This window comes from Haliotis asinina, chromosome 15 (assembly GCF_037392515.1).
Source record: "Haliotis asinina isolate JCU_RB_2024 chromosome 15, JCU_Hal_asi_v2, whole genome shotgun sequence".
In the NCBI taxonomy this organism is placed as follows: Eukaryota; Metazoa; Mollusca; class Gastropoda; order Lepetellida; family Haliotidae; genus Haliotis; species Haliotis asinina.
The window spans coordinates 33,318,642-33,345,551 of record NC_090294.1 but is presented as its reverse complement, the minus strand read 5'-3'; the positions used below and the strand labels follow the sequence as shown (position 1 = coordinate 33,345,551).

Sequence of the window (26,910 nt, the reverse complement as noted above, 5' to 3'; positions counted from 1 at the left end):
CCACTGTAAATGGTTTCTATGATGTAGAGGTGTCAAGGACATGCCATGGAAAAGTTGATAGGCCCGGATACCAGCTGCACAGAGTTGCCACATCACTGTGTACCTTGTGATGTGGTGACCTAATGCTGTCACTGCGTAAATGGATTACCCACAGCTGCTGGTCTTCTTGTGGTGTAGTGACTCTTGGACACCCAGTTCGGGGTCGGTTAGCTGTCTTGCCTGTCTGTTGAACACATCTGAACAGTCTGATTATGGTTTGTCTTGTGCACGGAAGGTCCTTGTGATATGACTGTTGGACGCCCCCATCTGTGGCATACTAATAGCTCTCTCTCTTTGCGCTGGTGTAATCTGGGCATTTTATTCATGTGTTTATTGTTGTCTGCCATATCAGCTTTGGGATCAGTGTCTTTTATACCCATTTGCAAATTGATTGCATGTGCAAGAGGGAATAATCACAATTTCCACAAATCTTATGAAGACACACATATGGCTGCATTTTGCACATTTTGCCCCTATAGTTGCGTTTGTCAGATCTGTTTTCAGTGCAAATCTTGATGAATTGAAATGAGCATCATGTGTGGTGAACAAAAGTTTAGGTGTGTACTTTCTTTTGAATGTCAGTGTAGTTATCCCAAGAAGTTGAATTTTTATTTCCAAAAGTACAGTGGTATTCCTATGCTTCCTCATTTACTTGGACCCTCCATCCCTATGTGGCATCCTGGCAACCATAATCCAGAGGAAAAGATTTATGACATAATTAAGAACAATTACGAATATTGTTAGTAATTACTGGTAAACTTATTTCTGGTTTATGGGATTGAGAACCCTCCATTACTTCCTTGCGAAGTGCATGAGGAAAATATAGTTTTCTAAAAAGAAAACAATCATGATGGTGTTTAGCAATCATTGCTGTAACGTCACAGCTAGGGGAGATAACCATGTAGTATAGTATTCCCAGAAATTATTGAGAATCATGTTGCGTCATGTAACTCATTACGTTTATTATCTTCTGGCGTTTTACTTACATAAACATGTTAAAACGTCATCCTTTTACAGTCTCAGTCTTGTTTTAGTACTTTGTTAGACCCCCTCGCTCAGCAATGCATGCCTGAATACGCCTAGGCACACTACCCATCAAAGTTTGTAGGTAATCGTGTGACAGGGTATCCCAATATTGGACCACCTCGGCCTTCATATCTTCAATATTTCTCAGTCCCTTTTGGTTTATTCTGTCCTTCATGACTCCCCACACATTCTCATTTGGGTTTAGGTCTGGGCTGTAACTGGACAGTCTAAAACTTGAACATTTTCGCCCGACAACCACTGTTTTGTGTAGCGCGCAGTGTGTTTTGGGTCATTATCATGCTGGAAAATCCAATCATCTTCATACAGTGTTTGTGCTGTCGGAAGAAGGTGACCATTTAGAATGTCAACGTATCTTTCTTTTGTCAAGTTTCCCGTGAAAACACACAATGGCGTCACTCCGCGAGCCGATATGCCACCCCACATGTGAAACTTCGGGCTATGTTTTGGTCGCTGGTAGATAGGTTTGACAGTATCTTTGGTCCAAATTTTCACACAACTAGGGAAAAGCCAAACAGAACTTTCATCTGAAAAGAAAACATTATCCCAATCTTGATTTTCATGAGCCCGACACCAGTTTAAACGTTTTTCCTATTGTGCATCTTTCATCAACGGCGAGGGAATTCCACGTTTTTTCACCCAATTAAGTCTCCGTAATTCTTGCCTAACTGTTTCATTGCATACCTGAGGACTTCCTCTGCTAATCATTTTATTTCTGATGTTCTCAACACTTTTCAGTTTGCCCCTACTCACAATCTGCCCAAGTCTTCGGCGATCCACAACACTGAATTTCCTAGGCCGACCTGCCCCTGCTTTGTGCTCTATCCCGGTTCCTGTTTGAATATTCTTCAAAGTTCTGTATACTGTAGACAGAGGAATACCATGTCTACAAGCTAACACTTTAGCATCAGCCTCACCCCTTTCAAAATCATCTAGAATGAGCTTTCTTTTCTCTCTTGTTGTAAATTCTGCCATGTCAACACAGGAAGCTGTCTGCTCAGACAAGGGAGATAACTCTTGACGTAATGAGCTGCCTTCTAAGCCTTCAAGAGTTGTCTCCCTTATTTAGTATGCTTAGTGCATAGTGAAAGCCCTTTTTCCAATCTTAGCATCATTAGGAAAAAAACAAAGATTTTCTCAATAATTTCTGGGAACACTGTAATTTAGGTATTCAAGTAGGAATAGCTGTGATTTAGAAACAGTTTTCAAACTCTTTCATTCTGTATGTCTGTGTCACCAACAGGAAATGGGCAACCATAATCCAGAGGTAATTTTAGTGATAATTACTAACAATGTCTGTAAGTGTTCCTTATCAACTGTTGATTATGGAAAATAACTTGTCACAGTTCAGTATGCTTTAAAGTACTCAGTTAATTTCAGTCTAATCTGTCTGAGCTTGGATGTATACCTATTTGTGTTTATGCATTATATTTTATTATAGAAAACATGACAATGTAATAATGCCTAAAAAGTAAATTCAAACTATTCTGTCGTGTTTGAATTCCTTGCATGTCCATGAAATTTCGTACATTCTTTCCTGTTAGGAGACCCGTGAAGGTCCCGGGGTAGAATTATTAGTGAGGCCTTCAGCAACCCATGCTTGCCATAAAAGGTGACTATGCTTGTCGTAAGAGGTGACTAACGGGATCTGGTGGTCAGGCCCACTGACTTGGTTGACATGTCATTGGTTCCCCACTGCATAGATGGATGCTCATGTTGTTAATCACTGGATTGTCTGGTCCAGACTCAACAGACTGTTGCCATATAGCTGGAATATTGGAGTGTGGTGTAAAACTCAACTCACTCACTCACTATTTATTAGTTATTAACTTCAGTAACCTGTAAGCCATCTAATTCATAAGAAATATTTCAATATCCATTCCCAGTTAAAAGTATCAACACTTACCTCTGTAAAACCATCTCATAACCCGCTTTCTCACTGACACATGTTCATTTGCCAGGCGCTGTAAAAGCCTATGATAATGATAACCCAAACACTTTAAATGCTTCTTCTGATTGGCACTACATTATTACCTCTTGTAAGACAAGCTAATATTTGCTCATTACTACTAAACTGGTTAAAATAAGAGTGATTTTTAAAAGTATAACTCGTGTGTGTGAGGAGTTGCTTATTTTGCTGCATGTGTGCGTTTTTTGCTATATCTGTTACAAAACACAGTGAGTTGGTACTGCAAAATAATTCTTAGACATAAACAGAAGTAATATCATATGCTATTACAGGTGAACCACACAACGGTAGTTGAATCTTTTTTGTTCAAGCTGTTGAAAGTTGCAGGTTGATTTGAATTGTCACTTTTCTATGCAATTTACATGAGCATTGTGTAAAACATTTGTATTTGACCTCTGTAATGATAAAATCCAGTGTAATTATCATGTGTATCAGTGAACTCAGTCTCTGTTGATCCGTCGTCGATAAAACCAGGATAGTATATCAGTTACGGTATCAATATACATGCATATAATCATTCAGTCAGATTGCGATAAAGAGATAATTGAACACCTCTTTCGACCTTGGAATAACAGTCTCTGACAGAATGCATGTGTCCTTGTTGAAAAATTTGTCCACTGTCAAATGTAAAATAAACACCTGCTCCTATTTGTCTTATCTGTATATTATCGTTACCAGTATGTTAGTTCCATAACAATGTATGGTGTGGATTTATGTTTACAGTACACAACCTGTTACACAATAGCTCGAGTTGATAAAGTTGAAACCCAGTATATCGACTGGTCAACGATATAGCCAATAATCAATCTCTATGCAAGCTACTGAGAGACCAGTAATTTCTTCTGCCCCATCACCTGTCCTTTCCTCTGTGACAGGTATATCATGATACCATTGGCCAAAGATAACAAACGACCAGCCACTGTATTAAATAGTGACTCTTTTGTTTAATTCTTTACAAGGAATGTGTGGTATTCATTTTTTGTGTATGCTCATATCATCACATATGTTTTCTGTGTTAAATCTAGAAGAAATGAAGTGCCAAGCCATAAAAGTGCTATATCTTGGGCACAGACTATGTACTTTCCTTAATATAATCCATATAGACTAGACATATATCTGCAAAAATGCTAATTTCCTAAAAGGAATATAAGGTACGTAAGTAAATTCTTTTTTAATGTTGCAATTCATGCTACGTATTCACACCTGCTCTCTTTCAACATATATCTTTATGACAAAATTAATCAATCAAGACTTGTTTGTACAACTGGACAGTTTCCTGTCAGCCCCAAAATCTGCCAGGGAAATCAGGTGTGAGTCTTGGCCGAGTGAGTTGGGTAATCAGCGAGGGGTTCCAGGTGTTGAGTAGTGAAGTGTCTCTCGGGCTTAATGAGTTAATCAAGACAAAAACACAGGCAAATATCTTGCATGTGAACAGCTGCGTTTTTGTTAAGAATTTGCCAGTTTTCACAGATTTTTATCATTTATTAAACTCATGACAATCTTTTCAAATTTATGAATTTGTTTTACAATACATCAGTTCATATGTAAACAGTATCTTTGAACAGTGTAGAATATTTGCAAAATTTAGTTTGGTACAGTCGTCTTAAGTAAGTTACATTCACTTTTCTATATTACACAACATTATGGAACATTTCCTACTTCTATATATTTGTCCCGAATATGAATGCAAAATTATTTATGTATCATAACTGTTTCCATTGATATTTCAGGGCATTGGAAACCTGCCCAGGTCTTTAACTCATTAAGGCCGAGAGCCGCATATATGCGGCAAAATTAATTAGCTTCTCACAGCGAGAGTCGCATATTGGGGGTAATAAAAAGCACCTCTTATTCAGCGAGAGCCGCATATTGGGGGTTATGAAAAGCACCTCTCATTCAGCGAGAGCCGCGTGTTGGGGGTTTTACATTTTATATTCGTACTGTACCTATAATTTCAATCAATTTAGCAGTAATGATCCAAGATTAGCCTTTCTTATGAGAGAGGTTACTTTCTGTGTTAATCAGAAGAACTATTAATGTGTTTTGATAACAATTGCTTGCAATGTCGGGGGCTTATACAGGCAAATGAACACATGTCTGCAAGAAAAGGGATTATGAGATGTTGTTATAGGAGGTAAGTGTTTGTTACTTGTCATTGGGAGTGAATACTCAGATACTATGTTTGCACATTGATTGAATTAATGGTGACAAAGTTACGAAACCTTCTTCGAAATTAAATCATTCATTCATTCATTGTAATAGTTCATATAATGTATCGTAGACATAAATAGCAATACTGTATTATACTCATGTTTGTGTAGATTTGAAATAAACCAAGTTACTAATTTAGACCTAATTCATTTGCGACTATTGATTTTTAAAGTTGACAATAATACATAATCGAATATGAAGTGATAACTCTTGCATCTACTCATAATATACATATATAGTACACATAAACCGTACAAAGGTAACTGGGGTATTTTGTTCAAGCTGTTTCATGCTTATTTGAAATGTGATTTTTCAATGCAATTTACATAAGCATTGTGTAAGAAACGTTTGTATTTGATCTCTGTAATTATCTTATCCTGTGTAATGATCATGTGTATCAGATCCATCGTCAATAAAAGGAGGAGAATATATCAGTTACGGAATTGATGCGTGTAATCATTCAATCAGACAACACTAAATATATGAACACCTCTTTCAACCTCCAAATAACAGCCTGAGCTCGAATGCATGTCCAGGTAAACTTTTGTCCTGTGACAAGTGTAAAACAAACTTATGCACTGTTACATCATTGGACAACCTGTTTTGTGGAGTCACGCCCATTGCCAATCTTCTGAACCTCGTTTGCTTTCAAAACAAATATAGGTATGCCCATCTTCATAAATATTTGGGGAGATTCAACTACAAGTGTATACATCACAATAAATCAGTATCGTGTTACTTTTTTTAATTCTATAATACATGTACTTGAATTATGATATTTATTCATAACAATGTACAGATTATACTCCCATATGTCTTATGTGTTTCTTTCATACATCATTACAGTAACTGATGTTATGTTTACAATACACAAATTGTTGCATGATAGTTGATACAGCCGAAACAGAACATAGCCATTGGTCAACGATAAAGCCAATAATCAATCTCTACCATATCACTTTGAGTGTCCAAACGTGCTCTTCAGAAATTTAGGCCACGCCCCATCACCTTGCCCTTCCTATGTGACAGGTTCTCACCTTACGATTAGTCAAAGTATCAGCCAATATAATGAGTAACTGAGATATAATGCGTTCGGGATATTTTATCCCTTCACATGACGGGAAGCTTTGTTTAGCATCGAGTAATGATAAATGTATCATGCAGAATGTATGTGTATGAATGGTGATGTATGTTTGCAGCGTTAAGTTAAGATGAACAAAGTGACAAACTGTAAATCCCTATATGTTCCTTGTTACTTACACACCTATTGATACTTTCCTTGAAATAGTCTAGACGATTATAATACAAGCCCCTCTATTTTTAAACTCTATTATAAATAATATATTATAATTCAGTCCATATGATGAGAGAGACAGGAGGAATTTGTATATTTGTTCATCTCGTACGTACAAAGACCGCATAGGTGTTGATAAAATACAGCACACACTGGCAAAGGGGTATGAGAGACACAGGTAATAAATTACTTGAAATGCTGTAATATATGTATTCACATCAGCCTCTTTCCCATTTACATCTTTACGACACAATTAAATAATCAGTACTTGTTTGTGAGACTAGACAGTTTCCTGTCATATCCGAGACCTGCCAGGGAAATCAGGCATGATTAGCACTAATTAGCCTCGTCGCAGCAATCAGGCAGTCAGCGAGGGGTGCCAGGTGTTGGGCAGTGGAGCGGCTCCAGGGCTTAATGAGTTAATTGTTATGTGTTGATTGGGTGCATAATTATTTATTAGGAATCATTTGGGTCATTTCACTTACCTCATTTGTTTTAAAGTGTTTCTGTTCCTTTTGAGGCCAAGATGGGGTCTTGAACTGGTGTTGTGGTTTGTTTAAACACTGATTTTGCTCATGTTTAACATTGTCTTCCTCTAGCAACAGACACACCTGGTACTACCTTGTCTTCACATGGATTCAGAATACCTGATTTCTGTGAAGACTGTAACCCAAGGTGGCTCAACATCAGCCACAGTGCTGCTGGTTCTGGGTGAGTGCATTATTCCACAAATCTCAGTCACGTTTGATGAATTGTTTTCCAACATTTCAAAGCAATGTGTGAGCGGTGTCCAAAATACAAAAGATATGACAGTACATGGGTTGTTTTAAGGAAATGTCACACTTCTTTTTCTTGTGATTTCATCAGTGGCAGTAATTGTTGATCTGTCAGATTACACTGTGTGCATATTGTTCCAGGCACTCCCTACAAAAGCATCCTTGGAATGGCAGGAAATGCCAGTATATCAATAAGTAAGTGACCATATCTTTTTCACCTTTTACCTTTTGATACATACTCTGACAACTTATCCACCTGTCATTGCAAGAAAGCTGTTGGTATACAAATTGGAGTGAGTTCATATCTATCATGAAACCAAAAATTACTGTAAAATATAGGTGCAAGAAACGATGTGAAAAGGAATCCAGCCATTTGCATCAGTCAGGTGTTTCTAAAAGCAACAATGGCTACAGATAGTATTGATATTATTACTGTCAATAATGGATTGACCCGTGAAGGTCCTGGGGTAGAATAGGCCTTCAGCAACCCATGCTTGCCTTAAAAGGTGACTATGCTTGTAGTAAGAGGCGACTAACGGGATCGGGTGGTCAGACTAGCTGACTTGGTTGACACATGTCATCGGTTCCCCATTGTGCAGATCGATGCTCATGTTGTTGATCACTGGATTGTCTGGTCCAGACCGTCACCATATAGCTAGAATATTGCTAAGTGCGACGTAAAACTAAACTCACTCACTCACACTCACTCAATATTGGATCATTCATTAACTTTGAATTCTTATTGGCTTTGAAACAGATGCTTCCTGTATTAGGATGTCAAGAGAAGAAACATAATGATTGAACATTCAGTTGCAAATGATGCATTTGGTGTATCAGAATAGATTAAATCACCTTCAGTGTTGACAGTGCTTTGATGTCAATTTGACTAAAACTTTTGATGCCAGGTGCTGCTGAATGTTCATTACCATTTCACTATAGGCCAGATGATATTGGCAGTGATTTCTTGCATTAAGATCAACAGAATTTACACCAGCTATTTCTGTTTCAATGACAAGACTTTGCTATTTCATCAGCAAGAGATACATCAGATGTTAGATATATTCAACCTGGTGAGAAATTTTTGTTCAAAGTATCCACCCACAAAATATTTTAAATGCCTAATAAAGCCTGACTAAATGACAGGATTACAACGTACATGCATTAGTTATTTTCACATTCACTAACTCCATCACCTTCTATACTAAGTTCTGTACCTATGTGCTGAGTTTTAGTTGTAGTTAAGTCCTTGCTGTCTTTGGAGCCGAGGTAGCCATTGACTTGTAGTGTAGTAACAGATCATGACTGTTTATTATAATGCAATATGTGTTGATGACACTGGCAATACTCATGAGGTTGAGATAAGCTCTACTAAGAACGGTAATAAATGCAAATTTGATCTCATAACTGTGTGGCTGGAATAAGGCTGATATAACATAAAGCCCAACTCAACTCAACTATGTCAAAAGTCAGTGCCATTGACTCATAACAAGCACCTAACACATGATTTCACCAATCAACCTACTTATAACCAGAAACAAACTGCAGAAGACTCTCCGTGTTTTACCCGAAGTGAATTAGTCTTTGGGACAGTGGAAAGTCGGTGAGTGGGCACTGTTGAAAGATTTTACAGATCATCCTTCAGCTAGCATAGCTCAACTGCTGTTGACAGTCACAAAAAGATACAGTGTTCCCAGAAATTATTGAGAAAATCTTTGTTTTTTTTCTAATGATGCTAAGATTGGAAAAAGGGCTTTCACTATGCACTTAGCATACTAAATAAGGGAGACAACTCTTGAAGGCTTAGAAGGCAGCTCATTACGTCAAGAGTTATCTCCCTTGTCTGAGCAGACGGCTTCCTGTGTTGACATGGCAGAATTTACAACAAGAGAGAAAAGAAAGCTCATTCTAGATGATTTTGAAAGGGGTGAGGCTGATGCTAAAGTGTTAGCTTGTAGACATGGTATTCCTCTGTCTACAGTATACAGAACTTTGAAGAATATTCAAACAGGAACCGGGATAGAGCACAAAGCAGGGGCAGGTCGGCCTAGGAAATTCAGTGTTGTGGATCGCCGAAGACTTGGGCAGATTGTGAGTAGGGGCAAATTGAAAAGTGTTGAGAACATCAGAAATGAAATGATTAGCAGAGGAAGTCCTCAGGTATGCAATGAAACAGTAAGGCAGTACTTACAGAGACTTAATTGGGTGAAAAAACGTGAAATTCCCTCGCTGTTGATGAAAGATGCACAATAGGAAAAATGTTTAAACTGGTGTCGGGCTCATGAAAATCAAGATTGGGATAATGTTTTCTTTTCAGATGAAAGTTCTGTTTGGCTTTTCCCTAATTGTGTAAAAATTTGGACCAAAGATACTGTCAAACCTATCTACCAGCGACCAAAACATAGCCCGAAGTTTCACATGTGGGGTGGCATATCGGCTCGCGGAGTGACGCCATTGTGTGTTTTCACGGGAAACTTGACAAAAGAAAGATACGTTGACATTCTAAATGGTCACCTTCTTCCGACAGCACAAACATAGTATGAAGATGATTGGATTTTCCAGCATGATAATGACCCAAAACACACTGCGCGCTACACAAAACGTGGTTGTCGGGCGAAAATGTTCAAGTTTTAGACTGGCCCAGTTACAGCCCAGACCTAAACCCAATTGAGAATGTGTGGGGAGTCATGAAGGACAGAATAAACCAAAAGGGACTGAGAAATATTGAAGATATGAAGGCCGAGGTGGTCCAATATTGGGATACCCTGTCACACGATTACCTACAAACTTTGATGGGTAGTGTGCCTAGGCGTATTCAGGCATGCATTGCTGAGCGAGGGGGTCTAACAAAGTACTAAAACAAGACTGAGACTGTAAAAGGATGATGTTTTAACATGTTTATGTAAGTAAAACGCCAGAAGTTAATAAATGTAATGAGTTACATGACGCAACATGATTCTCAATAATTTCTGGGAATACTATATGTATCTAACTCGCAAGCTGAGATACCTTTAACATGCACCTTTAGCATATAAATGATAAGCTTTTGAGATACGTATTGTCAGTGCACACTGCTCTTGTGCCATCTCAGTAGTAGTATAAACAATATGGGGTACGGGACCACCCCATATAACCCATGATATAAAAACCTATCCTTCCCTCACTCATCTTAATTTATAAACCCTATAATACGACCACTTTTTATCTCCCCTGTAAAAAAGTACCCAACAGTCTTCCTAGTACAGGACTAGTTTATATAAGATCAATCTAAAATATTGACTTCAGTTGACTTCAACAATGTACAATGTATCTTCTATTATGTTGTTGGTTTTTGTAATAAATGTCTGTTGGGCTTGTTGTATCCCTTGTTTTCTATATTTCTTTTCTCATCCTCGCGTATTGCAGAACTTTTTTTATGACGAATCTTTTCTTTCATTTTATTGTATTTTTTAGTTCACCTATTATCAAATGAAAATCTTCTTCTGAGATTTTATTGTCATTGAGTATGGTGGACATATGATCTTCTATAGTGTTTAACTTTTCCTCAGTAAGTATTCTAATTTCATTGTGTTTCTTTGCTTTACAATTCAATTTCAAATTTAAACACCGTCCCAGCTGTTCCTGTAATTATAGCTGATAATTCAAGTCCTAACAACACCGGTGTGGCTACGGCGGTTGTCAACAACCCAACTCCTACAGCTCCTAATCCCATGCTAGCTGCTATTAGGGTGGTATCAGCACCATCTATATAGTTTAAAGCTCTATTGTATTTTTTATATAGTGATGCTCAAATAACACACTCTTGTTCTAGCTGGCATTTTATTTCACATATCTGTTTAAGTTGAAACCCATCTACACTCCCCTTTACATTTCCTTCTTCATCTAGGGCTGGGTACAGCCCTATTCTATGTGTCTATAATATATTTTATATATTATTTTTAATTATCTGTCATTTAAGTTTTGATTAATATATTTAAGGCTCATAAGGTTTGGATTATCGAGCAGGGAAATGGGTGAAATATTAAGGGGTATGTTTTTATCTACAATATGAACCCAATCATGACTTATTAATGGCTCATAGCCTTGCCTTATTATGATTCGGCAATGTTTATTCTTATGTCTTTTAAACAGAATTATTGTCAGTCCATCTAAAAGTATTCTTGGCTTTGAAATCTGCAAGATATACATCTATAATTAATGTGGTGTTTGGTTTCATACCATAATTTGAATCCGAAAAAAAATCATGTTGGTAATCGTAAATACTGCGAATGACTAAACTGGTATTCAAGTTGACTGGAGCTAGCATGTTGCCAGTGTGACCTGGTATTCGTAATAGTATTATCTTTTAAGGGATTAAAGGATGTGAGAAGGATCCCGTTGTTAGTAATTTTGGAAACAAAATCATTTTGATTAAAAAAGATGTAAGGGTTGGTTAGTGTTATTTTAATTAACCATTCAAGCTCTGTAAAATCTGCTAGTGGCAAACGTTCATATGTGTCGTCTTTAAAGTATTGGAGGTATGGGGTGCCTTCTTCACCAGGTGAATTGAATCGCTTTGTGTCACCTAGATCACCGAGTGTTACATTGGAGTGATTGCTTACCATTGTTTATATAATTGTTAGAAAATAGTTCGAATTGTTTTTCTGATAATGTCTTAGGGGTGAACTTCAAACTAATAAAATGTAAGTGATCGGATAGAAAAATCTTGGTTAGATATAGAGTGTCTTCTAAGTTAATGTGAACACCTTGCAGGCTTGTTTGTGATTCATGCATCATCCGCACTTAAATAGAGCAAACCTGATTCTGTTGTTTTCTTTCCCAAGCAAGTTTGATTCCCTTCATGATTTCAATAGGTTCAAATCTACCTAAGTAGACCTGGATGGCCAGCGTTGAATTCTCTGGTAGTTTTTCCATTAGGGAACACACCGTTAAATTCAGTAACCAACCGCAATACTTTGTTTTCCCGGGTTTACCCGATAGCCATATTCGAGACTGGTTTAATGAATACACTGCACCTCTGTAATGGGACGTAAGCGACAAGAATGATTCCATTATTTAGGACTTTGTTTATGTAGTGGTCTTTGTTTTACGTGAAAATGTATGATGAACTTAGTGTTATTTTGAGAAGCCAATCAAGATGGTAACATCACCCACTTGTTATCGTCAGTGAACATTAGATAGTATGGTTTGTTTTGTTCAACTTTTATTCTTTCAAAGTCTTCTAAATCGAGTAATTTACCACCAAATGATTGTTCCGAAACCTACCAAATATGGACCAAAACCAGTGAAAGATGTCAGTGATGATTTAGTGAGACGAGGTATACTTAGGCAGGACTTTGCTCTGTCGAGTAATGAATGGAGAGATGATCATATGAATTTTAAAGGCAATGTTGCTTTCGCTGTCCAAAAAGTGGAGCAGCCTCCCAGTTCGGAAGATGACTGGAAAATATTTATGCTGGATACATCGAAAGGATACACTCAGACTGGTATCATCCATTTAAACGATTCAATTAGAATGTACGTGAGGGCTATTCTTGGGGCTCAATCGCAGACACCCTCCAGTATCATAGGTAGTGGAACCGCTTACGACTCGTAGAAACAGTTCTGCTAATGTTGAGGATTCTATTGCATCACCATTAGATCTACCTTGTGCTATAAAACGATACCAGGACACTTTGCAGTATGCCAGGTCAAAAGTCAACTACGTGTTCGGTGTGGGATTATACATGGCTGTGGGCGATATGCATCTGAGAATCAATAAAATAACGGGCTACAACAATGAAATAATCATCGCCACGGCCGATCAAAAGTCAGCGTCTCCCAAGTACCACCATCAACCCATACTGATGAAATGGGTATAGTGGTATCACCACCAGAGTATAGGGTTAAACCAGGGGTATCCCCCACAGTATCCCCCACAGTATCCGCCACTGTGCAGGTGTCCAATCAGCAGCATATAGATAGTAAAACAGCTTTGGTTGTCAGAGGTGTTGCGGTCGGCTTGTGTCTTATTTGGTTAAAAATTCCTTAGCTGAAATGTACACCAGCCCAGCCATGGCGATGATGAATGCTCACAGATTTTGACTAAGCCACATGACAGTTTTGCCCAGTGTGCAGAGCAGCCATGATACAATACTTCCTAGTATACCGGGCAGAGCTTCTGCAGACTTATCAGCGACTTTAGCCAGGGCTTCCCCGAGCGATTCGAGATGTTTTTTTATCCAGTCTCTGACGTCACCACCACTCGGTGTTGGTAGAGGGAACCCCCTCCAGTAACTGATACTGCAATAGTTGATATAATGAAACCTAATACTGTCAGAACGCTCACAGAACAAAATTCTAATCCTGTGGGCTAATGTTGTATCCTCGTTCAGTATTCTATCGACTGTTTCCTGAATGGCGCTGATCTGGGATCGCAGCTGTTCATGATTCGAGGAAGCAAATTCCAGTCGCGTGCATCTCTTAGTTGCGTAGTTGTTCCATCATACTATGCTTCATATCATCGTCTTCTGTTTCCCTGAGTTTAGCTTTTTCACTAGCGATGTACTCATCTAGTTTGTTCAGTGTCCCCATGTTGTTCACAAGTTCTCCGTGTACGTGTTTCAAGGCTTCTTCTAAACTGTAGAGTTCCCTCATTGGAAATTTAAACAAGTGGCTTGTCCCAGTAACTACTCAACAGGTTTTCGATGCTGTCACACGCTTCAGTAGCATGTTGTGTTATGTCGTCACTGGTGTTGTGGGTTATCCCCACTTTACTCAGTTCGGATCTGGTAGCTTGCAGATCTTGAACGACTTTCGGGGGTATGGGTGTTTCTCCCATCTAAGGTTTTGCACCACCGTAATCCTGCATGTTTAGTTTATCGCGGATAAAATTGGTACCATGGTGACTGGCTAGAGTTGATAAGGCGACTGGTTTTCTGTTGCGTCTGTTAATGATATCAATCTCTGTTTTTTTCCTTAAGACGCAGATTGCCCTTATCATCTAGGTAAAATTAGAATAGTCCCTGAGGCTGGATGGAGTTTTTATCGTTTTTTAAATCCACTGTAATAATCGTCTTAAATGACAACCCATGCAACAAACACAACTGCAATATCTGCATCGTAATCAATTGTTCAGACGCTTTCCACAGCAAAGTGTCTGGTGTCAAATACCGTAAATGACAGTACATATGCACCAACAAAAATGTGGTCTGTCTGCTTACCTGCAAAACATTGAAAAAACAATATGTAGGGTAAACCAAAAGATGTTTCAGAATGAGGCTGAATGAACACTACGCTGACATCACGCACAACAGAGATAAACCTGTTGCAATGCACTTCAACTCAGAAAAACATGGCAAATCAGATCTCACCTATGAGATCATCGCACAACTCAGAGAGGATCCTGGGCTTGTTAGCACCACCCAAAAGAGGAGATCACTCGACCTGAGGTGGATATTCAAACTCCACATGTTCGCCCCGCAAGGCCTCAATGACAAGATAGTCGACTAAGGTATCCCCCTAGTCCTATTTATCTATGTATCTGCTGTGATAAGATGTCAGTGATGATTTAGTGAGACGAGGTATACTTAGGCAGGACTTTGCTCTGTCGAGTAATGAATGGAGAGATGATCATATGAATTTTAAAGGCAATGTTGCTTTCGCTGTCCAAAAAGTGGAGCAGCCTCCCAGTTCGGAAGATGACTGGAAAATATTTATGCTGGATACATCGAAAGGATACACTCAGACTGGTATCATCCATTTAAACGATTCAATTAGAATGTACGTGAGGGCTATTCTTGGGGCTCAATCGCAGACACCCTCCAGTATCATAGGTAGTGGAACCGCTTACGACTCGTAGAAACAGTTCTGCTAATGTTGAGGATTCTATTGCATCACCATTAGATCTACCTTGTGCTATAAAACGATACCAGGACACTTTGCAGTATGCCAGGTCAAAAGTCGACTACGTGTTCGGTGTGGGATTATACATGGCTGTGGGCGATATGCATCTGAGAATCAATAAAATAACGGGCTACAACAATGAAATAATCATCGCCACGGCCGATCAAAAGTCAGCGTCTCCCAAGTACCACCATCAACCCATACTGATGAAATGGGTATAGTGGTATCACCACCAGAGTATAGGGTTAAACCAGGGGTATCCCCCACAGTATCCCCCACAGTATCCGCCACTGTGCAGGTGTCCAATCAGCAGCATATAGATAGTAAAACAGCTTTGGTTGTCAGAGGTGTTGCGGTCGGCTTGTGTCTTATTTGGTTAAAAATTCCTTAGCTGAAATGTACACCAGCCCAGCCATGGCGATGATGAATGCTCACAGATTTTGACTAAGCCACATGACAGTTTTGCCCAGTGTGCAGAGCAGCCATGATACAATACTTCCTAGTATACCGGGCAGAGCTTCTGCAGACTTATCAGCGACTTTAGCCAGGGCTTCCCCGAGCGATTCGAGATGTTTTTTTATCCAGTCTCTGACGTCACCACCACTCGGTGTTGGTAGAGGGAACCCCCTCCAGTAACTGATACTGCAATAGTTGATATAATGAAACCTAATACTGTCAGAACGCTCACAGAACAAAATTCTAATCCTGTGGGCTAATGTTGTATCCTCGTTCAGTATTCTATCGACTGTTTCCTGAATGGCGCTGATCTGGGATCGCAGCTGTTCATGATTCGAGGAAGCAAATTCCAGTCGCGTGCATCTCTTAGTTGCGTAGTTGTTCCATCATACTATGCTTCATATCATCGTCTTCTGTTTCCCTGAGTTTAGCTTTTTCACTAGCGATGTACTCATCTAGTTTGTTCAGTGTCCCCATGTTGTTCACAAGTTCTCCGTGTACGTGTTTCAAGGCTTCTTCTAAACTGTAGAGTTCCCTCATTGGAAATTTAAACAAGTGGCTTGTCCCAGTAACTACTCAACAGGTTTTCGATGCTGTCACACGCTTCAGTAGCATGTTGTGTTATGTCGTCACTGGTGTTGTGGGTTATCCCCACTTTACTCAGTTCGGATCTGGTAGCTTGCAGATCTTGAACGACTTTCGGGGGTATGGGTGTTTCTCCCATCTAAGGTTTTGCACCACCGTAATCCTGCATGTTTAGTTTATCGCGGATAAAATTGGTACCATGGTGACTGGCTAGAGTTGATAAGGCGACTGGTTTTCTGTTGCGTCTGTTAATGATATCAATCTCTGTTTTTTTCCTTAAGACGCAGATTGCCCTTATCATCTAGGTAAAATTAGAATAGTCCCTGAGGCTGGATGGAGTTTTTATCGTTTTTTAAATCCACTGTAATAATCGTCTTAAATGACAACCCATGCAACAAACACAACTGCAATATCTGCATCGTAATCAATTGTTCAGACGCTTTCCACAGCAAAGTGTCTGGTGTCAAATACCGTAAATGACAGTACATATGCACCAACAAAAATGTGGTCTGTCTGCTTACCTGCAAAACATTGAAAAAACAATATGTAGGGTAAACCAAAAGATGTTTCAGAATGAGGCTGAATGAACACTACGCTGACATCACGCACAACAGAGATAAACCTGTTGCAATGCACTTCAACTCAGAAAAACATGGCAAATCAGATCTCACCTATGAGATCATCGCACAACTCAGAGAGGATCCTGGGCTTGTTAGCACCACCCAAAAGAGGAGATCACTCGACCTGAGGTGGATATTCAAACTCCACATGTTCGCCCCGCAAGGCCTCAATGACAAGATAGTCGACTAAGGTATCCCCCTAGTCCTATTTATCTATGTATCTGCTGTGATACCTAAGCCACTATTTAGTAGACACATATGGCACCCACAGTCATTATGACGTGGCCCCTCTATTTTGCAACCCCATGACGTCATCCGCCGACTCTAAAGTTTCCGCCAACAGTCAGAAGCCTATCATCTGTGTCAAGGAACATTCTCCAGAAAAGACAGCCTGACACTGCACCTGAGGACCAAACATGGAAATAGCCAATATGAATGCCTCATCTGTAGCAAAGTCTACAAAAGAAAAGATGACTGGCTAAACATTTTTGCCAAAACCACAAACAATACACGACTGAGAATCCTAGGAACTTTGTGAATCAAATCAAGATCACAACCACTGTGATGCCAAATGAACACAACAGCGGAATTACCCTAGTGGAAGGTGCTTCGGGCACTGCGCAGCCAGCTACCTATAGCAGTAGACTCATCATAGCAGAATCTAAAGTGATCTACTTTATACCTAACCATCACTGGCAACATGGGCCATTTGACACCATTTACTACGGGCCCATACCCATACTGCCTTTCACTAACTGGGATGATCCCAAGCTCATTATGGACAATCTCGTAACAGAGCCATGGCCAGTATACTGACCGCAATGCTGGGAGGATCTGTGGAGTCGCCCACACGGGAAGGATGCCACTCTACAACCCAACTAGGGAGTACCTACCACTAGTGCCAAAACTTACATCCAAGCTGCCAACTTAACAACACAAGCTGGCAAAATAAACTGTGGCATTGGTAACAATGATTACCAATTATTTTAAGCTGTCCACACTGCCCGGACCAGACATTTCTAGTCCACAGTATGTATACTACTCTGACTTATATAAACATAAGTCATCATACATGATTAAACTCTGTCAATTTTAACCTTATTTGTGTGATTTTGGCTCTTCCTTATACCTCAAGGAGGGCCCCCCGAGCCTATCAAAAAACGAAACAATTTATCACTGTAATACTTTATTACAGTACCATAATAACAATTGATACGACACACATCCATTATCGATGTACATATTGGCCTAGTATATATACACGTGCCTAGTATCATCAAGCATACTCACATATGCGTATGAACTCACAGTCAAGCCACCACCCGCTTTCCAGAGCCTCACCGGTGGCAAAAACACAGGCCAAAAGGACCTAATGGCTATCAAATCCAACTTGGAGCCTAGCCACCAGCACCGGCACAACCCTGCTGGCAGTTGAACCACTGCCAAACACACACAGTGGTTATTGACGTCATAACGTCAATCATCAACACTTGCCCACTGTGACCTTACACAATAGCCATGCATGCAGAGTATATAAAGGGCTGCACAGCTAATGTAGAATGGTCTGATGAGTTCACTTACGACAAAACCGGTCACCCCACTGCTACTGAAAATAAGTGCCTATCCCACTCCGAAGGGGCCCACCGTCAGTTTCACTGTTTTTTTTAATGGTTGGCTCCTCAATGACGAATTAGTAAACGAAGTATCTTCATTGTAATCAAAATCAGGAGGGATAGTAGATGCAAAATCATCCATCTCAAAATCATCCATATTTTTGAAATTATATTATATTAATACAGTAGAAAGCTAAATCCTTTCTGAAGATTAAGAGAATCACTAGGTGTCAAAGCCGTGCGTCAGTTGGTTACTAAACTCTTCAAAAACAGAAACGCAAAAACTTTTTTTTAAAGACTGAAAGTACATGGAAACGTTTGGTAACAAACTCTGCAATATATTTTGAGTCACAAAGATGAATGAATGCATTTTCGACATCAACTTCCTTCTTCATTGCATTTTTTAAAAAGTATATGCGGTGAAGGGAAATATCGCCAAAACGCAACTCTTGGCATTTGTGCCACTGGACAAAATGCATGTTGTGAACGTGAATCAGGCACGCCAATCACTATGAAAATGCAGGGTTCTCGAGTTTGCTGCACTTTGCAAGAAACTGTCAGCCCGACTGTCAGCCTGATCATGCCAGGACTAAATGAAGCTCAGAGGAACAACGCTATCGGCCGACTGGAAGCAGGAGAGACCAGATCAGAAGTGGCCAGATTTTTCAACGTGTCCCCTAGCACCATATCAAGACTTTGGGCTCGTTATCAACAGCATGGATCAACACGTGAGCTTCCCAGATATGGTAGACCACGTGTAACCACTGCCGCCTGGGACCGCTACATCCGGTTGCAACATCTACGCCAAAGAACGACTACAGCTGCCTCTACTGCATCCACCATACCAGGACACCGCAGAATCTCAGACCAGACCGTGCGGAACCGTCTCCGAGAAGCAGGATTGCGACCACGATGTCCAGTTAGAGGTGTCATTTTGACACGAAATTATTGTCAGCTATGATTCCAGTGGTGTCAGGCTCACAGAGTATGGCCTCAGATGCGATGGTGAACTGTTTGGTTCAGTGATGAATCACGATTCATGCTTCGAAGACAAGATGCTAGGGTCTGTGTGTACCATCGAAGAGGTGAACGTTTTGCACAAAACTGCGTACAGGAAGTGGACCGATTTGGTGGAGGAAGTGTGATGGTGTGGACAGACATTTCTAACAACGCCAGGACACCTTTAGTGCAAGTTAGGGACAGCTTGACAGCAAATTAGGGACAGCTTGATGTTACGTCGACAAGATTTTGCGTCCCCACGTCGTCCCTATCTATCATGGCCAACGCCAATGCTGTTTTTCAACAAGACACTCACTGTGCCCGTCCACATACGGCACGCATCCCCATGACTTACCTTGCCAACAATAATGTTAATGTTCTGCCATAGCCTTCAAAATCCCCGGATTTAAACCCCATAGAACATCTTTGGGATGAATTGCCTCAAACACTTCAACAGCTGGCTGCCGCGTTAACTGCTGAGTGGGCTACAATTCCTTGGGATTTCATTCGTAATCTGATCGCATCCCTGGGCAGAAGATGTCAAGCTGTGATTGACGCCCAAGGGAGGCATAAACTATATTAACTGTGAAACGTGACCTTTGTACATTTTTGTGACCTTGACATAAACTTCCAACCCTGTTGTTTCTCTGTGCAAAATTTTGTTTCCCACAACTACCTACTATAGCTTTACATAAATTTGAAATGTACCATAAATTCTGGCTTTGTTTTTTTTTTATTAAAGAGTATATTACAAATAATCCCAGCAAGATAGACCAGAGCCAATTACTTGTGGTTAGATTCCCAAACTTGGATGAGAGCGACATCATAGTTCCAGGTACGGTCGTTTAACATCACGTTGTCTTTCGAACACCAACAAATGTGAACTCATGAATAATGTGGGTCGTTCTATAGTCAAGAAGACCACCATAAAAATTTGCGGTAATGAGGTGCTTAGTTTAGATGATAGCGTTGTGTATTACTGTTACACAGACCTATGGAAAAACAAGAGTGAATGCAAAAACGGTGTGTGTGAGGGACTCGGTAACAAAACATGGAATAGGTTACGTATCGGGTACATTTTCACATCAGAAGAGTAAGCTAAAATATCGGTTAGTGAACAAGCAATCTATGGGAACAGGTTTTGTATCCCACTAGACTTTGAGGTACTAACTTTTACCAAGCCGCATTGGGTGACAGGTTGGAATACGAACTCACGTTCAGTGATTACATCAAAGTCGTGCGTTTCCCAAACAGTAATGAGAGTAGTTTTGAGGGTTGTTATGAGATAAACAACATATCATTATAGTACGATAATGTGACCAGGCAGATTCGAAATCAGTACTCTGGAAAAATGACTATCCTCTACGATAGGATACCGCGACAAAGAACGGTAGTACTCGATAACAGCAACACAGTCTGGAATATCAACATGAACGTTCCAGCTCGATCGATGAAAGGTATTTTAATCATACCCTTGGAGGAATACCAACCATTCAAAAGAGCGAGAAATTTTTCAACCCAGAGATCACCAAAGTAGAAGTGACTATAGGAGAGGTGACTAGCATACCAGCAGTGAAATGAAATAAAGAAGCTACCAACGATAAAACGAAACTCAATAGTCGACAGCATGGCTAGTGACCTGGATCTACACTTCATGAACATCGTTGATTATTTAACCACAAAGTATGTGTTATGGTTGGATATGAGATCGACGGATGATAAGACTCTACGCAGTAGTGGTCGTTGCATTGAAAATGGAAGTGAGGGTATAACAATTCAAATGACGAGGAATGCTCAAGAACCACCTGGTAAATTAAAATTATCTATATGTAATTACGGACGCGCAACTTCATATAGACAATGGAAGATTCGTGCAAGCTATCCATTAATTTACCATGCACTCCGCACTGCGCCATAATATGTGGGCAGATGGGTGTGGTAAGACCGTTTTTGTACTGGATTTGTTGGAGGGGTATTATAAATTCATATTTGACAAAATAGTTATCTTATGCCCTATTATAAACATGAACAAGACTTACAAGGATAGATCTTGGGTAATGACGGACCCGGATGTACACAGAGTCGACCTGGGTACATGTCTACAAGAGTGTTTAAAACTTTTTCACAACCAATTTAAAGGAATACCAATGTTGTTCGTTGTTCGAGGAGTGTTTGAGAGAGAATGATGTGATGAGTAAACTAGACCGCTGAAACTAAACATGCCAAGCTGGTGTTGAAAACCGACCAACCAGTGGATTACCAAGTAATAGTTTAGTAATGTTTAGTAATGTTTAGTAAACTTTAGTAACATTTTAGTAATGTTTAGTAATGTATAGTAACGTTTTAGTAATTTTTAGTAACATTTTAGTAATATTTTGGTAAATTCTAGTATATATGTCGGTTTTTGAAGTCATAGTTGTGTGTAACCTAACTTTTATCTCTATGCATTTCGTGTATGTTGGATATTATTTTTAAAAAATAAAAACTAGGTTACTATATTAAAAATGGATTGTGATGAATTACTAGAACAGATGTTAGTTTTAGATGAACAAAAGGACAACAAGCAGAGAGACAGACTGGTAACACTAGTTGTTGGTGATAAAGGGAAAACAATATTTAGGAGAAAACATCACTGCTGATAAAATTCAGAAAATGTCAGATGAGGAAATCAATAAATTATATGCTAGGTATGAGGCACAACTCGGAGCTGAGATGACAAAAGTCATAGGTTCTACCATTACCCAGATTTACACAAGTAGAGTGTCACACTTTTTGCCAATCCCACCAGAATGTCAACTCTGTTTGTGGGAGGACTTAGAGAAGTACCCGTTTATTGATAATGCCTAGAGTTATATCAGTTGAGCTTTGTATCATAAGTCCGGTATGTATCTAGCCCTGATGACAGCAGCGATCATCACGGCAAAGCATTGTAAATTTGATAATATAAAATATAATAATAATATTATACAAGATGGATGCTGCCCAGGAAGAGATAACCAAAATTCCAGAGGAGGAAACACCGAAGTCGAGTCCTGTGGACAACCTCCAGGAACCAGTGACTTCCGTCACCAAGAAGAAGAACCAAACTAGAGTTGAAGCTGGTAGAAAAATAAACATAATTACAAATTATGGGTGACAGTAGGTGGTGTAGTAGCCACTGCTGTTGTTTCATTATAAATGTTGTAGGGGAAACCCCCACGCCCCCAACACCCCCAACCACAACCAGCGGGAGTTCCCCCCACACCCCAAGAGCAGATCGTCCCTCATATCATGTTATAATTAAAATTATATTTCCATTAACTCATTAAGCCCTGGAGCCGCTCCACTGCCCAACACCTGGCACCCCTCGCTGACTGCCTGATTGCTGCGACGAGGCTAATTAGTGCTAATCATGCCTGATTTCCCTGGCAGGTCTCGGATATGACAGGAAACTGTCTAGTCTCACAAACAAGTACTGATTATTTAATTGTGTCGTAAAGATGTAAATAGGAAAGAGGCCGATGTGAATACATATATTACAGCATTTCATGTAATTTATTACCTGTGTCTCTCATACCCCTTTGCCAGTATGTGCTGTATTTTTATCAACACCTACGCGGTCTTTGTACGTACGAGATGAACAAATATACAAATTCCTCCTGTCTCTCTCATCGTATGGACTGAATTATAATATATTATTTACAATAGAGTTTAAAAAGAGGGGGGCTTGCATTATAATCATCTATATTTTTTGCCAATACATTGCTTGTTCTTACTATTTCAAGGAAAGTATCAATAGGTGTGTAAGTAACATGGAACATAAAGAGATTTACAGTTTGTCACTTTGCTCGTCTTAACTTAACACTGCAAACATACATCACCATTCATACACATACATGCTGCATGATACATTTATCATTACTCGATGCTAAACAAAGCTTCCCGTCATGTGAAGTGATAACATATCCCGAATGTAACGCATTATATCTCAGTTACTCATTATATTGGCTGATACTTTCACCAATTGTATCGTGAGAACCTGTCACATAGGAAGGGCAAGGTGATGGGGAGAGAACTAAATTTCTGAAGAGCACGTTTGGACACTCAAAGTGATAGGGTACAGACTGATTATTGGCTTTATCGTTGACCCATGGCTATGTTGTGTTTCGGCTGTATCAACTATCGTGCAACAATTTGTGTATTGTAAACATACCATCAGTTACTGTAATGATGTATGAAAGAAACACAAAAGACATATGGGAGTAGACTGACACTATGCTGAGTGTATTCGTTCTCAGATGGCGAACACACGTCTTAGTATTTTGGAAATGTAAAAGAATAACGACTGAAATGGAAGAGAATGAGTGAATTTAGTTTTACGGCGATTTTAGCTATATTCAAGCAGTATCGCGCGGGCTTCACACATTGTGCCCAACAACTGACAAGAATGGTATACGGTACCATTTGTACAACACAACATAGTGCATAAAGCTTTATCGTCCTTGGAACAAGTCTTTATGGTAGACCTCAAAACAGTCAACGCACAAAAACACATCACAGCTTGAACATCTGCATTTGATGTCTTGACGTTTGCCAGTCCGTTTCATTGTATGTAAGACATACTTAAACCAAATGATGTCCCTCTCATATCATTGTGAGAGATTAAATTGTTCAAAACATCTATGTCAATGGCAGTAAAGACGAATTTACACACATGCATAATAATCTATGAAAGAAGCGTTTTCGCTGATACATTACTAGTGTATACTGAATATTTTAAGGAAAGTACTAATAAGCTAGACTGTGACTTACATATAACAGATTCAGTTTGTCGCTTTGGTTCATCTAGATTTAACGCAGAAAATATACAAACATACATGCATACATATTATATAATGCTATTCCTTGCACATACATAAGACAAAGGGTCATGGGATGGGCGTCATCAAAGTTCCTGAATAGGACGTTTTGTATCTTAACTGTTCAATATAGTCCCTGTTATCTATGACCAATTGTATCATGAGATACCTGTCACATTGGAAATGACAGGTGATGGGGCGTGGGCTAAATTTTTTAAGAGTACGTTCGGTCACTAGACAGCTTGGATACAGATTGACTATTGGTTAGATCGTTGACCAATCGATATGCTAGATTTCGGCTTTATCAACTCTAGCTATCATGAAAAACTTTGTGTATCGTGGACATACATAATCGTAAGGATGCCTGAAATGTACACGTAGGACTAACAAGCACTTTGACGAGTTTATTTTTTTTCTAAGCGCTCAAAGCGCTACAATCCGATTATTTTTACCCCGGATTACCCAATCCAATCATTGAGTAGAGATAGTATTTATTTGCACATACATTTTGCGCACACTACTTGTACATCAAACCTAATGGCTTGCTGAACATTTCAATATAATCTGTACATTGTTACGAATAAATATCATAATTCAAGTACATGTATTATAGAATTAAAAAAAGTAACATGATACTGATTTATTGTGATGTATACACTTGTAGTTGAATCTCCCCAAATATTTATGAAGATGGGCACACTTATATTTGTTTTGAAAGCAAACGAGGTTCAGGGGACTGGCAATGGGCGTGACTCCACAAAACAGATTGTCCAATGATGTAGCAGCGCATAAGTTTGTTTTACACTTGTCACAGGACAAAAGTTTACCTGGACATGCATTCGAGCTCAGGCTGTTATTTGGAGGTTGAAAGAGGTGTTCATATATTTAGTGTTGTCTGATTGAATGATTACACGCATCAATTCCGTAACTGATATATTCTCCTCCTTTTATTGACGATGGATCTGAAACACGTGTTCATTACACAGGATAAGATAATTACAGAGATCAAATACAAACGTTTCTTACACAATGCTTATGTAAATTGCATTGAAAAAACACATTTCAAATAAGCATGAAACATCTTGAACAAAATACCCCAGTTACCTTTGTATGGTTTACGTGCACTATGTATGTATACTATGAGTAGATGCAAGAGTTATCACTTCATATTCGATTATGTATTATTGTCAACTTTAAAAATCAGTAGTGAATGAATTAGGTCTAAATTAGTAACTTGGTTTATTTCAAATCTACACGAACATGAGTGTAAGACAGTATTATTATTTACGTCTACGATTCATTATATGAACTATTACAACGAGTGAATGAATGAATGATTTAATCTAGAAGAAGGTTTTGTAACCTTGTCACCGTTAATTCAATCAACGTGCAAACATAGTATCTGAGTATTCACTCCCAATGACGAGTAACAAACACGTACCTCCTGTAACAACATCTCATAATCCCTTTTCTCGCAGACACATGTTCATTTGCCTGTATAAGCCCCCGACATTGCAAGCAGTTGTTATAAAAACACATTAATAGTTCTTCTGATTAACACAGAAAGTAACCTCTCTTGTAAGAAAGGCTAATCTTTGATCACTGATTGAAATTATAGGTACAGTACGAATTTAAAATGTAAAACCCCCAATACGCGGCTCTCGCTGAATGAGAGGTGCTTTTCATAACCCCCAATATGCGGCTCTCGCTGAATAAGGGGTGCTTTTTATTACCCCCAATACGCGACTCTCGCTGTGAGAAGCTAATTAATTTGCCGCATATAAGCTGCTCTCGGCCTTAATGAGTTAATATATATTATGTCTGAGGCAAAAACGTTCGTTAACAATGCATACCATGCATTAGTGGTTTCCAGTTTAGCAGTAGGATACGCTGCGTTGACTAAAATGATTATAAAAGAACCTACTATAAAACTCGACTTCGACCTTCAAGATATTTTTATGCTTACTATGAATATTGGTATTGCGATGGCCACCAAGGACGTTCTGTTAAATCAAAATATGATACCCGAAAATACTGCAGAGGCTGCTGCCTCTGATACAATGGATTTCATACGGATTGCGTCGACTGGTCTCTTATCGAGTAGTCTTAAGCTTGTTACTTTGTGATTCATAAAGTCAACCACCCGAGTAAGTCGCACTACCCATTTAGTGTTTCTGTGTGGGGGTCCCAATTCTAAATCACGTGAATATTGGTGTGCAAACAAATGTTTGGCTATGGAGCGATTGAATCTCTCAACTATGGCTTGACTTTGATGTTCTCTGGCTGCACCCTTCCTTATCTTGGTATTGTATTTGGCTAGCAGTTGTGACACGGCACCCATGAATTCCTGGCCTGGATTGCCATGTCAGCGGACTGCGTTTATATATATGCATCCTTCGCGGTCAAGGGTTTGGCTTCCTTGTAGCGGCTGGCTATGTCTACAACTGTCAGGGCGTACTTGTAGGTTTTACCTCTGACTGCGTCGTGTGGAAGAAACAACAGGTCAGCCTGGTGAACTTGATTAGATATATGAATACCAAATTTTCTCCTGTGTATATATTTTGGTGTCGGTAAGTATATTTGCC

At 39.4% G+C, this 26,910-nt stretch overlaps 1 protein-coding gene across 2 annotated transcripts in view; it reads left to right on the top strand.

The window, feature by feature from the left end:
• Positions 1-26,910, top strand: part of LOC137265813 (tyrosine-protein kinase receptor torso-like) — a 504,354-nt gene that overhangs the window by 276,606 nt on the left and 200,838 nt on the right. For both annotated transcript variants that reach the window (XM_067801275.1, XM_067801276.1), the window contains exons 12-13: positions 7,157-7,268; positions 7,475-7,528. In XM_067801275.1, coding sequence (XP_067657376.1) covers positions 7,157-7,268; positions 7,475-7,528 — 166 coding nt within the window. The remainder of the gene's footprint in view (positions 1-7,156; positions 7,269-7,474; positions 7,529-26,910) is intronic.